General features: G+C 43.9%; 1 protein-coding gene across 2 annotated transcripts in view; it reads left to right on the forward strand.

Annotated features, from left to right (window-relative positions):
• Positions 1-13,079, forward strand: part of OSBPL1A (oxysterol binding protein like 1A) — a 72,260-nt gene that overhangs the window by 19,423 nt on the left and 39,758 nt on the right. The window contains exon 15 of one of the 2 annotated variants that reach the window (XM_042837522.1): positions 2,820-2,926. In XM_042837522.1, coding sequence (XP_042693456.1) covers positions 2,820-2,926 — 107 coding nt within the window. Of the gene's footprint in view, positions 1-2,819; positions 2,927-6,285; positions 6,427-13,079 lie in introns of those variants that run through there. The other variant, XM_042837532.1, reaches the window with a different exon arrangement.

Genomic DNA, 13,079 nt, shown 5'->3' on the forward strand with positions numbered 1-13,079 from the left:
AATTCATAATACAAAAAGACAGCTATCTTAGAATCACAGAATGGTTTGAGTTGAAAAGGACCTAAAAGACCATCTGGTTCCAACCCCCTACTGTGCTTGGGGTTACCACCTGCTGATCAAACTGTCCAGGGCCCCATCCAACCTGGCTTTGAGCACCTTCAGGAATGGGGCTCAGCTTCTCTGGGTGACCTGTTCTAGTGCCTGATGACCCTCTGAGTAAAGAATTTCCTCCTAACATTTAACCTAAATTTCTCCTCTTTTAGTTTAGAGCTGTTATTCCTTGTCTTGTCACTATGCTCCCTGATGAAAGCCTCTCTTCGTAACTCCCATAGGCCCCCTTTAAGTACTGAAAGACCATTATATAAGGCCTTCCCAGAACTTTCTCTTCTCTAGGCTAAACGATCCCACCTCTCTTCTCCTCCCTTCATAGCAAAGATGTACCAGCATTTCAGTCATCCTCATTGCTCTCCTCTGGACCTACTCTCAACAGATTCACACCCATTTTACGCTGGGAGCTGCAGAGCTGAATGCAGTACTCCACATGAGGTCTCACAAGAGCAGAGAACCACATCTCTTGACTTGCTAATTATACTTCCTTTGATGCAACCCAGGATACAGTTGGCCCTTTGGGCTGCAACTGTGCATTGTCAACTCATGTTGTTTTTGGTGGTTTTTTTTTTAGTTTTTTTTCCCCACTGATACCCCCACGTCCTTCACTATAGAGCTTCTTTCAGTTCACCTATTGCTCAGCCTCTGGGGTTGCTCAAACCTAGATGCAGAGCCATACACTTGGCCATGTTGAACTGCATGTTGATCACTGGGGCCTGTCTCTTGAGCCTATCAAGGTCCTTCTGGATTACAGCCTTTGCCTCCAGTGTGTTGACCACACCACTCAGCAATATCATCTGCAAGCTTGCTGAGAGTGCACTGAATCTCTCTGTCTGTGTTACTGACAAAGTGTTTAAATATAATACCAGATGTTAAATAATTATTCACACAATTTGAAAATTAGTACTGAGCAACATCCCTTTGACAGATAAGAGAAGTTTTTCTGACCTCATCATGTTGACCTGAAAATCCAGTGAGGAATATAGCTTTTTTCTAAAAATATACAACGTGAACAAACAAAACCAGAATAAAACAAAACCAGATACTGTCTTTCCAAGAAACTGCTCATTCTGGCAAATGAGTAAGTTCCTGTTTTTCTACTAAGTATCTAACTTCATGGGCCAATGAACTGTTTATAGATTCATGCATTATCTCCATAGGTCTCAACAGAAAACTGCTAGAGTTCTCCCAGTTCTCTCACAGAATCACACAGGATCACAGAATGGCCGGGGTTGGAAGGGACCTCAAGGATCATGAATCTCCAGCCCCCCTGCCACATGCAGGGGGGCCACCAACCATTTAATATAGACCAGGCTGCCCATTGGCCCATCCAACCTGGCCTTGAGCAGCTCCAGGGACGGGGCATCCACAGCCTCTCTGGGCAGCTTCACATTGGATGTCTTTAAAGTATTTGAGTCCAGGCGCTTATGCCATGAGCGTGAATTTCTGGGCTAGAAGTCCTTTTGTACTGAAAGCCTTTGAGTAATACAGAATTGCTTTACTGGGGCTAAATACTTAAAATTCTCTCCCTAGATGTCTATCAATATGCTGTTCTAAATCCGGGTATCTTTGAGGTTTATCCATGTTTATTACAAATATCTTTCCAACTCCTGCACTGAGTGTGCTGCGCCTCTTAGATGTGCTAGCAGCTCCAAGCATGTGGACTCATAATTCCAGTGAATTAGTGAGCTTTGGCAACAGAGCACGTATTTGCATAATAATAGTCTTTGCCTTGCGTTCCGCACAATTTGCAAAATAAATTCAAGAGGATATTTTAAAACTGTCATCACCAGACGTCATATCTTTACTTGTGTGACATCAATTTGAAGTTCCCTTTATTAAATGATGTCATCTTGGAAGCTGGAACCACTAAGGGGGCACTGAGCTTAATTGCAACTAATATGCGTCCTTGAAAGAATGGTTTGCTTGATTCCTGAGGAATTGCTGCACTTCTCGGAAACTGAAATATGAACTCAAATATAAAAGAATTGCTGCCTGCTCTTTGGATTTTCACAGTGTACTTCTGGTTCTAGGCATATAGTCCCTGATGTAAATGGTCATAGTGATGCCAGCTTACATTTTGTTGTCTATGGAAGAAGCCATATTACTTATCTAGGAAACATCTCCATAAAAATGAGATTTCTCTTTTATTGGTCAGTATCATTATAGCCCCCATCTGTTTTTTGTTTTGTTTTGTTTTGTTTTTTTCCAAAACTAAATCTTTAGCTGCATTGTTGTAAGCTTTTTGTCTCCTGTATTGTGTAAGTACTGAGATAGAAGGAAAAAAAAAAATCCTATATTTCTCACATTAACAAATATTAAACCAATGTTTAGTGTCCTTTGCATTTGAATTCTGATTCCTGACAACTCTGAAGCTCTTGAATCTAGGCAAAGATTAAAAGGAGATTGTTGCTAATCCATCTACCAGTGTCTTGCTGCTATAGTTTGCCACCTCAGCTTTCCAAGCCATGCTGAAAGAGAAATTCAATCCATTCATGTGCTGCTTATACCAATACTGTGTAAAGGATGCAAAAGAAAGAACTTACATTCCCTCGATGCTACTTCTGCTTGTTCTTTCCTTGTGGAGAACAAACACCGCCTTCCTGTAGAATATGCATGTTATGTCTGTGTTATTTAGGAAAAGAAATAGTTAAAAGGATCCTGTAGTTCATCATGCTCCATTAAAGCCACTAATTCTTTGATGCTTTCAGGTATATCTTCTCCCATCCTGCAAAAAGTTGATGTGGTCTGTGAAGTATCCCAGGAAACTTGTGAGGCCCTGGCTGACTGCCTCAACCTATTCACAAAGCAGGAAGGGGTATGTATTTGTGCTTGTGTGGGGTTTATTAAGGGTCTGAATAGCTTAGTATATTTTGCTAGCTGCTTTCTTAAAATAATTTAAAAAATAATAAAACCTAGTTTTGTAGGCAAGCTGTTCTTTCACATGCTGAATGTTTAATAAAAACTCGCTATTCTAAGGAGTAGCTCAGTTCCTTTACAAAGGGATATCTCAGTGTTGAGCATACACAAGAATCCCAGATTTTGCTTGCAAACTGTTGCTTGAATTTAAGAAAGCAGTTGCTTTGCTGATTCAAAGGTTAAAATATTGAGAAAAATCATTTTTTATGTGTGCTTGCTAACTGAAGTGTTGAAGAGTGTTGCTTCTGAATTTGTTATTCAGACCATGTGCTTAGTGGGTGTACAAATGCTATGTGTTGAACTTCTGGCTTTTCCAGTGACAAATATCTTGTATGGTGTTAAACAAATGCTTCAGTTTGAGAATACGTGATACACTGTTTAAATCCTGGGGTGGGAGGGAGGTTGGGTGTTTTTACCATTCTAGAAGACACTGTGGTACTTGGAATAAATTTGTTTTGCTGTGTGGTGGTAACAGTTAACGCTTCTTTTTTGGCACTTGTGGTCAGCAAGCTGTGTGTCAAGCTGGGGTTGTGTGGTTGCTGTTAGTCTTCTGGTCATTTAACAGTGAGCTGCTTTAAGGTTGGTTGGTTTCTTTTTCATTCCTTTCCAAACCTTTTTATCCCCAGTCATGAGTCTTCTAGACTTACTTGAGTCAATCTCTAGCAAAGTGGAACAAGCATTGCTGTTTTACATATGTATCTTTTTTCTTCAAGAAAATCTAATCCTTAAGTTGCCAGTTCCATTTGTGGATGAGGGGGAATTGTTACAATGGTGGGTGTATAGTGTTAGCTAGCATTCCTTAATTGTGTTGGCATCTCTTCAGAAAAGACTAAAATAGGGTATCAGAGTGAGTATGGCAAAACATATGGTGAAATGTAGCTTCACCTTACTTGAACCTGAGCTGTCTCTGTAGGTGGAAGAGGCCTCGTTTCGGTTTGGGAGCATAGGGCTCAGGCACAGGGAGACAGGCTGAGGTGTGAACTTGGATTTCCACCATAGCTGATGAATCCAGAAGATGTGATCTGGAAGAGCTCTGTGTCTTGGTATTTTTAAACTTCCAGCTATTGCAATTTCAGAATAGAATCCAGGATTTTAAAGACATTGTCACCTACTAAGGGAATGGAATTGCAGCAGCAATCTCTCCTTAAAGCTTGAACTCCCCGAAAGTTATTTTCCCTGAGCATTATTGTTCTTAAACTCACAACCTTTTTTTTTTTTTTTTTTCCCCCTTGTAAGACAGAGTGCTGCTATTTGCCATTCAGTGTTGATTTCTAGGCTGTACTTCTGTTGGCATTGCAAAAGTTATTGTTTTCCTGCCTTAGCAAATGACTGCTTGTAAATGCTGTAGTATTTTCTTCCAGTGTATGGAATAGTAAAGCATTACTCTGCTGAAGTATCAGACTGTGGTATAAAAACACTTCTGACCATGATGTCAGGTAGAGAGTGTTGTAACTAGGAACAATTGCTGTGCATGCTGTGCTCTAGCAAGCATTGGCTCTTTTAATGTGAAGCTGCCCAGCCAGCTTCAGGAAAGGGAGCTACAGCAGTTGGAAAGCTTATTTTGTGCTTGTCCTGCTGTTCCAGCTGACAACTGGTCACTAGTGGTGTTGCTGAGGGTCTTCTTGATGATCTGTATGAGGAGATCGAGTGCACCCTCAGTAAGTTTGCACATGACACCAATCTGGAAGGAAGTGTTGATCTTTGTGGGTGTGGGAGGGGCCCCACAGAGGGATCTGGATGGGCTGGATAGCTGGGCTGAGGCCAGACGGATAAAGTTTAACAAGACCGAGTGTTGGGTCCTGCGCAGCAACCCCAGACATCACTACAGGCTTGGGGTAGAGTGGCTGGAAAGCTGCATGGAAGGATCTAGGGGTGTTGGTCAATGCTTTGGCTAAACATGAGCAGTGGCCAAGAAGGCCAGTGACATCCTGGCTTGTGTCAGAAATAGTACAGCCAGTAGGAGCAGAGAGATGATAGTCATTTTCTATTTGGCACTGGTGAGGCTGCGCCTCCAGTATTGCATTCAGTTTTGAGCCCCTCACTATGAGAAAGACACTGATATCCTGGAGTGTATCCAGAGAAGGGCAACGTGGGGTCTGGAGTGCAAATCTTATTGAGAGCAGCTGAGGGAGCTGGGATTGTTCAGTCTGAAGAAGAGGAGGCTCAGGAGGGACCTTATTGCCCTCTACAACTCCTTGAAAGGAGGTTGTGGTGAGATGGGAGTCTTCTACCCACATAAGAAGCAATAGGCTGAAAGGGAACAGCTTCAAGTTGTAGCAGAGAAGGAGGTTCAGGTTAAATATTAGCAGAAATTTCTTCACCGAATGAGTGGTGAGGTATTGGAACAGACTGCCCAGGGGTGGTGGTGGTTCCTGGAGATGTTCAAGAGCCGTGTGGATGTGGCACTTATGGGTTAGTGAGCATGGTGAGGAGGGGTTGATGGCTGGACTTCAGTGGTCTTAGTGGTTTTTTGATCTTAACAATTCTATGACAGCTCCCCAATAGTTCTTCCTTTGCCGTGGAGGCACTGCTTGCTCTGCAGTACTGTCAGCTGTGTGGTACATGCCCTATGGAACTTGTCTCTGGAGCAAATGTGGTTGCAGTCTCCACACCCTTTATGCCTCTTGAAGGAGGACTCTTTTGTCTCTCACTGGAATTGCTGGCATACCAGGAGCTGGGGCTCCTCCGGTGCTGAGTTTGCTCCCTTCACAGGGGTAACCAACGCATCCCCTTTGCTTAGGATGATCCCCATCGTTACTGTGTGTCAACTGTAGCGTAATTACCCAGTACACAAATACACTGCTGATAGAGCCCCGAGATGTGGAACGGAGCCGCCTTCCGCAGCCTCTCCATCTGCCTCCCGCAGCGTGGGCACCCGGCGCGGGGCCGGAACGGGCGTGACGTCACCGCCGCGCACAGCGGGGCCGCCGTGACGTCAGGGAGAGAGAGGGGCACGGTGTCCGCACGTCAAAAATAGCGCTGCGGAGGAGCCCCGCGCGGGCTCTGGGATACGGCGGCACGCGGCCCCATGCGTCGCCCGAGCCTGCGGAGCGGCGGGGCCGGCCCGCCCGGAGGGACTCTCTCGGTTCCTTCCCGCAGCGCTAGCACGCGGGGCGAGGTGAGGGCCGGCGGCTGCTGCAGGGCGGGGCGGGGCGGGGCGGGGCGCTCCGGCTGCCGTCCCCCGAGCGCTGCCGCGGTGCGTAACGAACGCCGGGCCGCCGCCTGCTGCCATCGGCGGAGCCCCGCGGTGCCGAGCGGGGATGGGCGCGGGGACGGCTCGGCGAGAGATCAAAGCGGGCGAGGAGCGGGGGAACTACAGGGCGGCTGCGAGCGGAACGCAGTGAGGCGCTGGTGCCGGCGTAGCGTCTCGGAGAGCTTCTGCAGTGACTTTGGCACAAGGTTAGTAAGTGCCGCTTCGGAGCGGGGCTTCCCCTGCACTGCTTCTAGCAGACCCCGCCGTTTCGTTCTGAAAGCAGCCCGATTTCAGAATCGGTATGTTCCGTGGGAGCTTTGTGTAGCAGTAGCGAGAGTTTAACTGAAGGTTATGATTTCGATTGCTCTTTCTACTGTTATTTTTGGGTAAGTTTAAAGCCTGCCCGTGGTACGTGCGTTCCATGCACTGAAGCTGTCAGAAACGGAAAGGCATTTTTTACTTTTTTTTTTTCTTTCAAAAAAGCAATGGTTTTTTTTGTTTGTTTGTTTTCTTTTAAATGTGTTTTCTTCGTTAACCAGATCTAGATAAAGAGTGCTGACAAGTGCTGTGACTCTCCTAAGTTTCACTTTTACCGTCAGGGATTATACTTAACAGCAACTGCTGAGTCTGATAGCTCAGAACAGTGGCTGCCTTCATTTGCCGTCTGTCAGCATCTGAGGTCTTCCTTTGTTTATAGGTGGTGTTCTTTCTGGCTATTTTTTTTTCTTTTCATTTTTGCAAAAGGGGCTCTGTTTGCAGGCTAATAGCCAACGAGATCAGGGATTCAGGAAAGAAGTTTTTGGCTGCTTCTCCTGGTTTAGAAGAGCTGTGGACTCGCACAGAATCGATCGTAGCAGAGTCAGTTTGTCATTTTTGCAGGAACTTTAAGGTCAAAAAACCGTAGGTCGTAGTCCTTGAAGTTAGTTACCTTTATCATGGTTGTAATATGTTATCTGCTGCATGGATTACTGATGTACTGCAAATAAATACAGAAATTTCTGTTGTTTAATTAGTAAATGTTAATTTTGGTTTGAAAGTTCAGCATACTCCCTCGTTTCTTTTCACATTTCTCAAATATCTTAGAAACAGAACCGAATGTCCAGTATGCTGGTTCATGTTTCTGTGAATGAACGCGTGCGTCTCTGAGATACACATAGCTGTCTTTGAGCCTCTGCTATGAGGTCTGAGGGACGTGCATGAGCATGACTGTTAGCGCAGAGCAGCTGCCTTACTGGGTTGTGAATGAAGATGTTTGTAAGCTGCATCCAGGTGGTTTTGGAAGAGATTTCTTCTTGTCAGTGCCCTCGTGCAGATGAGGGAGCAGTACTGACACGCAACAGTCAGAGGAGAATACCTGATGTGGGCAGCTGGAGCAAATGTGTCTGCAGGGAGCCCTGGAGTCACTCAACACTCCTACCCTGTCTGGCCCAGCACAGCTGTGATGACCTCTGCTTCGTCTTAGGGGGCCCCTGGGGAGGGAGAGGTGAGGGACTCAGCTGAAGCTATGGAAATAAAGAAGGCAGTTCTGATTTCCAAGCTAGAGCTAGGGATGGAGGTCGTGACTTGGCTGGCTGGTATACTGTACTTAACCATGTCACTCTTAATCCCTAAAGTAATGACATCCGTGCCTTTTGCACCTTTTGCTCGGGTCCGTACAGTAGCCCTATGTTTTGTTGTTCCCTTTCAATCACTGGAGCACACTGGAACCCTTATGGTGTCCACTGAGCTCTGCAGCCTTGCTGAAAGCAGTGGAGGCCAAGGTGAGACCTTGGTGTGCTTTGTGCCCTTTGTGGGCAGTATAAACAATCGAAACACTATTTAGCTTGCGAGATCAGGGAATGGAGGAGAGCAGGTTTCAAACAGTAAGTGGTTGCACCAAGCATGGCAAAAGCTGTCTGGTGTTGAGAGACTGGAGGTGTGTCTGTGCCAAGGAAATTTTTATTGGTGTGGATGTCTCTGACATGACTCTATTCCTTCTCCTCCAAATGAGTAGCAGTGTACTAGAGATGCCTCGCTGAATGAATTGATGTAAATATGCCTGAATCTTGTTCAAAAGTAACAAGTTAATTGGAAGGTTCTCTGTGCTAAAACAAATGCTGAGATAAAGGCTGACAGAATTTATCCCTGAAACAGGAGGGCATGGGATGTAATATGCTGCAGAATGGCGTGTAGGCATGGAATACAAGAGAACAAAGCTGCTGACAGAAGTCATTTGGCAGATTGTTTCTCTCCTTACTTGAATGTCACTGGTTCTAGTCATGCCTTGATGATTCTTGCTGTGCTAATTTCTGGATACTTTACATACATATGTCTTGCCTGTGCTGAAGCTCTAAAGATGAGAGATTCAAATCAGAGCAACTTGATAGTGAAATGTTTGCAGATGGCATCATGTTGTTCCTCTGGAAGCATTTTCTTTACTGTACTGCAGATAGAAAGCAAACTAAAGGTCTGTGAAGACAGCGTCCTTGTCAGTGTTATGTAAAGAGAGGAGTTTAGCCAGTCCAAAGTATCCAAGAGATAGGGGAATTCAAGAATGCAACTTTTTTTCAGAGACTTTCCCTACAGCAGCCAAGACTGAATAGGTCACCAGAGCGGGAAGAGAAGTGAGCAGCAGCCCAGACAGAAACTTGTTGAAGTAACAAATACCAGGGAGAAGATAAGTAAATATCACTTTTTAAAAAATTTTGTTTATCTTTTTTTGTAAGGATAGTGTGTGTATTGAAAAAATGCTTACATTCTAAAGTAGATGAAAGGGTCTGTGTCCAAATACTTAAATGAAAGGCTTCTGGGCACCAGACAGACCCAGCTGCCAGCAGCACGCCTGGATGTTACTCTAGGACAAAAAATGCAGGCTTCTGGGCTTTGAATTGCTGCAAGCTCCCAGTGTTGTTTCTTTAAGCATGGAATCATAGAATGATTTGGATTGGAAGAGACATCAAAGCCCACTCAATCCACCCCATGACTTGGGCAGGGCTGCCACTCAGCAGCTCAACTGCCCAAGGCCCCATCCAATCTGGCCTTGAGCGCCTCCAGGGATGGTGGCACCACAACTTCTTGGGGCAGCTCGTGCCTCACTCTCCTCTGAGTGAAGAATTTTTGTCTAACATCTAACCTAAATTTCTCCTCTTAGTTTAAAGCCTTTTGAACAATGTACACTTCAAAAGTTAATCTTTTTTTTTGTTTGTTTTATATAGGTAATGATACATTTGAATATAATCTCTTGGCAAATCTATGTAGTTTTTAGTGGTAGGGAAACTTGCTGACTTATACGCTCTTAGCAGCTCATGTGAAAGCCAGTCACGTAACTTGTCTGTAGGCATTCTCCATTACCACATTGCCCAATACAAAGCGGTGCTGCTCTGTTCTTGCACTCTCTAGCATGGACTAATTATTTTTTTTCAAAGCTTGACTTGCAGATTTTTTTTTTTCTTGGCAGTTGTTAAGCAGCCTGGTGTAAACTAACATGGAATGAGTTCATGGGCCTCTGGGGAAGTACGGTGTAAAAGCGTATTAGCTTGAAATTAAACCTCTCTCTGCTTCTGCAGCTCCAAACCTGAGGTTTGCTTCTGAGGTATTGTCTACAAATTATTTAGGGATTTTTTAAAGTTCAAAAACAGGCAGAAAAGGGACTTAACTGGGACTGCAAAGAAGATAAAGAAGCAATCAAATTTAATGGAGTGATATTTGATATAGCAAGATTTTAAAACAGAAAACACAACTGAATGGTTTTTGTAAATGTACTTGGAAGTGGTGTTCTTGTCTGTGTATAAGCTGATAGGAATAAAAAGAAATAGAGAGAATGGAAGCTTTGTGTGTCCTCACTCCTTACTGCAGTGAGGATATCGTTTCTCTTCCTCTCCACCATGCTTGGAAAACAAACTGGAATGAGGAGGGTGCACATTCTTATTCTTGTATTGTCATTGTGATTTCGTAATGGCATGTAAAGCTGATCAGCTTGTTCTTAGTTTTCTGGCTTATTGTGTATCTGATGTGTTTTGGAAGAACAGATGAGGAACAGAGAGCTAAAACTTGATGGCTCTCCCAGATTAGTCAGTGTGTTGACAGTTAAGGACTGCTAGTATTTCAGAGGAGAATAAGCAGCAAAAAAACCAAAACAAAACAAAAAAACCAGGATTTGAGATTTAACCTCTGCATATAGCAGTATATTTGATGACTTTGGATACTGAGATTTTGTCCCCCAATGGGGACTGCAGTAGCGGTCCAGCTGTGCGGTCTGTTTTTGTCTCAGCTGCATAAAATATCAGGACGCTGAATTGGGTGACTGCAGTCACCCATGGTTACTAATTGTCTGGAGATGCGTTCTCCATCTTGACCTTTGTTTCTTGGAAATTAAGGTTTTAATAATGCCTTCTTCCTTGTAAAACTGATAAAAGCTAGTTCCCTAGAATAAAATAATCTCTTGTTGGTTTGATTACTGGAAATTATCATGTTTTTAAGGAGGAGATGATATTAATTACCTTCTTTTTTTATGTGAAGTTGTTTTGAAAGCATTCTCTTGAAGCCTTAAGTTACTTATGCTTGCGTTGACAAATCCTCTTAGGATTGCCCTGTGATGTTATGTTTTACTTGGTCTGCTTACATGTCAGTAATTTGAAAGTTAACATCTCTTGCCTTATGACCTAGTATGCTGTTGATGTGCAGTTGACTTTTCTTGAATCAGGGAAGTTGAGTCTAAAGTTCCTTTTCCCTCTTCTTTGCCCTTCCTCATTTACGTAGTTCTGATCTTCAGCTACAAAGACTAAAAGGCTGTTGAAGTAGTCTACCTAGCCTTCAGCAAAGCCTTGGTTACTGTCTCCGACGGTATTCTCCTAGAGAAGCTGGCAGCCTGTGACTTGGTCAGGTACACTCTTTTCTGGGCAAAGAACTGGCTGGATGGACAGGCCCAAAGAGTGGTGGTGAATGGAGTTAAATCCAGCCGGCGACTGGTCATGAGTGGTGTTCCCCAAGGGCCAGTATTGGGACTGGCTCTGTTTAATGTCTTTTTTGATGATCTGGATGAGGGAATTGAATGCACCCTCAGTAAGTTTGCACGACACCAATCTGTGAGGAAGTGTTGATCTGTGTGGGAGTAGGAGGGGCCCTACAGAGGGATCTGGATGGGCTGGGTAGCTGGGCAGAAGCCAATCGGATAAAGTTCAATGAGACCAAGTGTTGAGTCCTGCGTATTGGTCATAACAACTCCAGGCATTGCTACAGGTTTGAGGCAGAGCGTCCGATAAGTTGTGTGGAAGAAAAGGATCTGGGGATGTTGGTTAACACTTGGCTGAACGTGAGCCAGCGGTGTGACTTTGTGTGACTTGTATCAGAAATAGTTTTGCCAGCAGGAACAGGGAAGTGATTGTCTCTCCGTTCTTCACACTGATAGAGGTCACACCTCAAGTACTGTGCTCAGTTCTGAACTTCTCACTACATGAAAGACGTTGAGGCCCTGGAGTGTGTCCAGAGGAGGGCAACAAAGCCGTGAGGGGTCTGGAGCACAAGGCTTATGGGGAGCAGCGGAGGGAGCTGAGATTGTTCAGTCTGGAGAAGAGGAGGCTCAGGAGACTTTATTGCCCTCTACAATTCCCTGAAAAAAGACTGTGGTGAGGTGGGGAGCATCTTCTCCCACCTAAATAGTGACTGGATGAGAAGGAATAGCCTCAAATTGTGTCAGGGGAGATTTAGGCTTTAACACTAAGAAAAATGTCTTCTCCAAAGAATGGTGAGGTGCTAGAATGGGCTGCCCAGGAAGGTGGTAGAATCACTATCCCCAGAGGTGTTCAAGAAACATTTGGATGTTGTGCTAAGGAACATGGTTTAGTGGGGAAATATTGGTTGTAGGTGGATAGTTGGACTGGATGATCTTGGAGGTCTTTTCCAATTTCTATGATTCTATGAAAATGGATGGTCCGCAGGTAGTATTAGTGGTGTGCATGTGTGTCTTTTTTTTTTTTAAAATTAATTTCACCTGAGTGACTTCTCAACCAAAGTTACCCTTGTCACTGCCTTATTCAGTGACACCTCAGAGCTGATAGCATTTTTGTAATAGAGGTGAGCCATTGTGGAATTTGACTTCTGTGATTGTCTTTATCTCATGTCCTTGTTGGCCTGTCCGTCTCTCCCAGACTGCCAGTGACTTTGAAAGGGTTTGTTTTTTTTTAAATATTAACATTCAGAATTGTGTTGGTGCTGTGCTGCCCAGTGAAGAAATGTTTGTGTAATTCTGACTGCTGAGTCACTGAGGTTATTACTAGAATTGGTAAATGGGCTTTATGTATTGTTTATGTATTGAAAATAAGTCACTGGTTTTATACTTTTTCTTGAAGGTACGTGCAAGGCATAGTCATTAATGAGTGTTAGTAACCTGGTTCTCAAAGCAGTGCATTTCTGCATATAGTAAACATCGTCATCTTTTAAATGTATCACTAAGAGACTTAAAAAAAAAAAAGTGTTCCACGTTATTGGAACACAAGTTGGAAATGCTGGTCTGTGCTTATGTGAGGATGACTGCTAAGCACACACAAAGCAAATGATACTAATTCTATAGTAAAGAGCTAAGCTGAATGTTGTTGCAAAGGAATGGTAAGATGTATAGGGCCTTCGAATAAAGCATATCCATTTGTTGTGAATATCCTGAAAAGTTCAGTGTAAGAGGACATGTCGTTTTGATGCAGGACAGGCCTAATAGAATGCATTTGGGATTGGCGCCTGTGATGTGTGTTCACAATCTCTGTGTTAAGCCACATGTAAGATAAATACAGACTCAGTCAGTGGTATTGAACAAGAATGGATTTTTTTCCTCTTGTACTTGTCACTGCTGCATCATTAATGCCAAAACTTGAATATCAATGCAGAAACT

Source organism: Centrocercus urophasianus, unplaced genomic scaffold (assembly GCF_019232065.1).
Source record: "Centrocercus urophasianus isolate 14NV4802_14NV808 unplaced genomic scaffold, USGS_Curo_1.0 seq_11, whole genome shotgun sequence".
NCBI classification, from domain to species: Eukaryota; Metazoa; Chordata; class Aves; order Galliformes; family Phasianidae; genus Centrocercus; species Centrocercus urophasianus.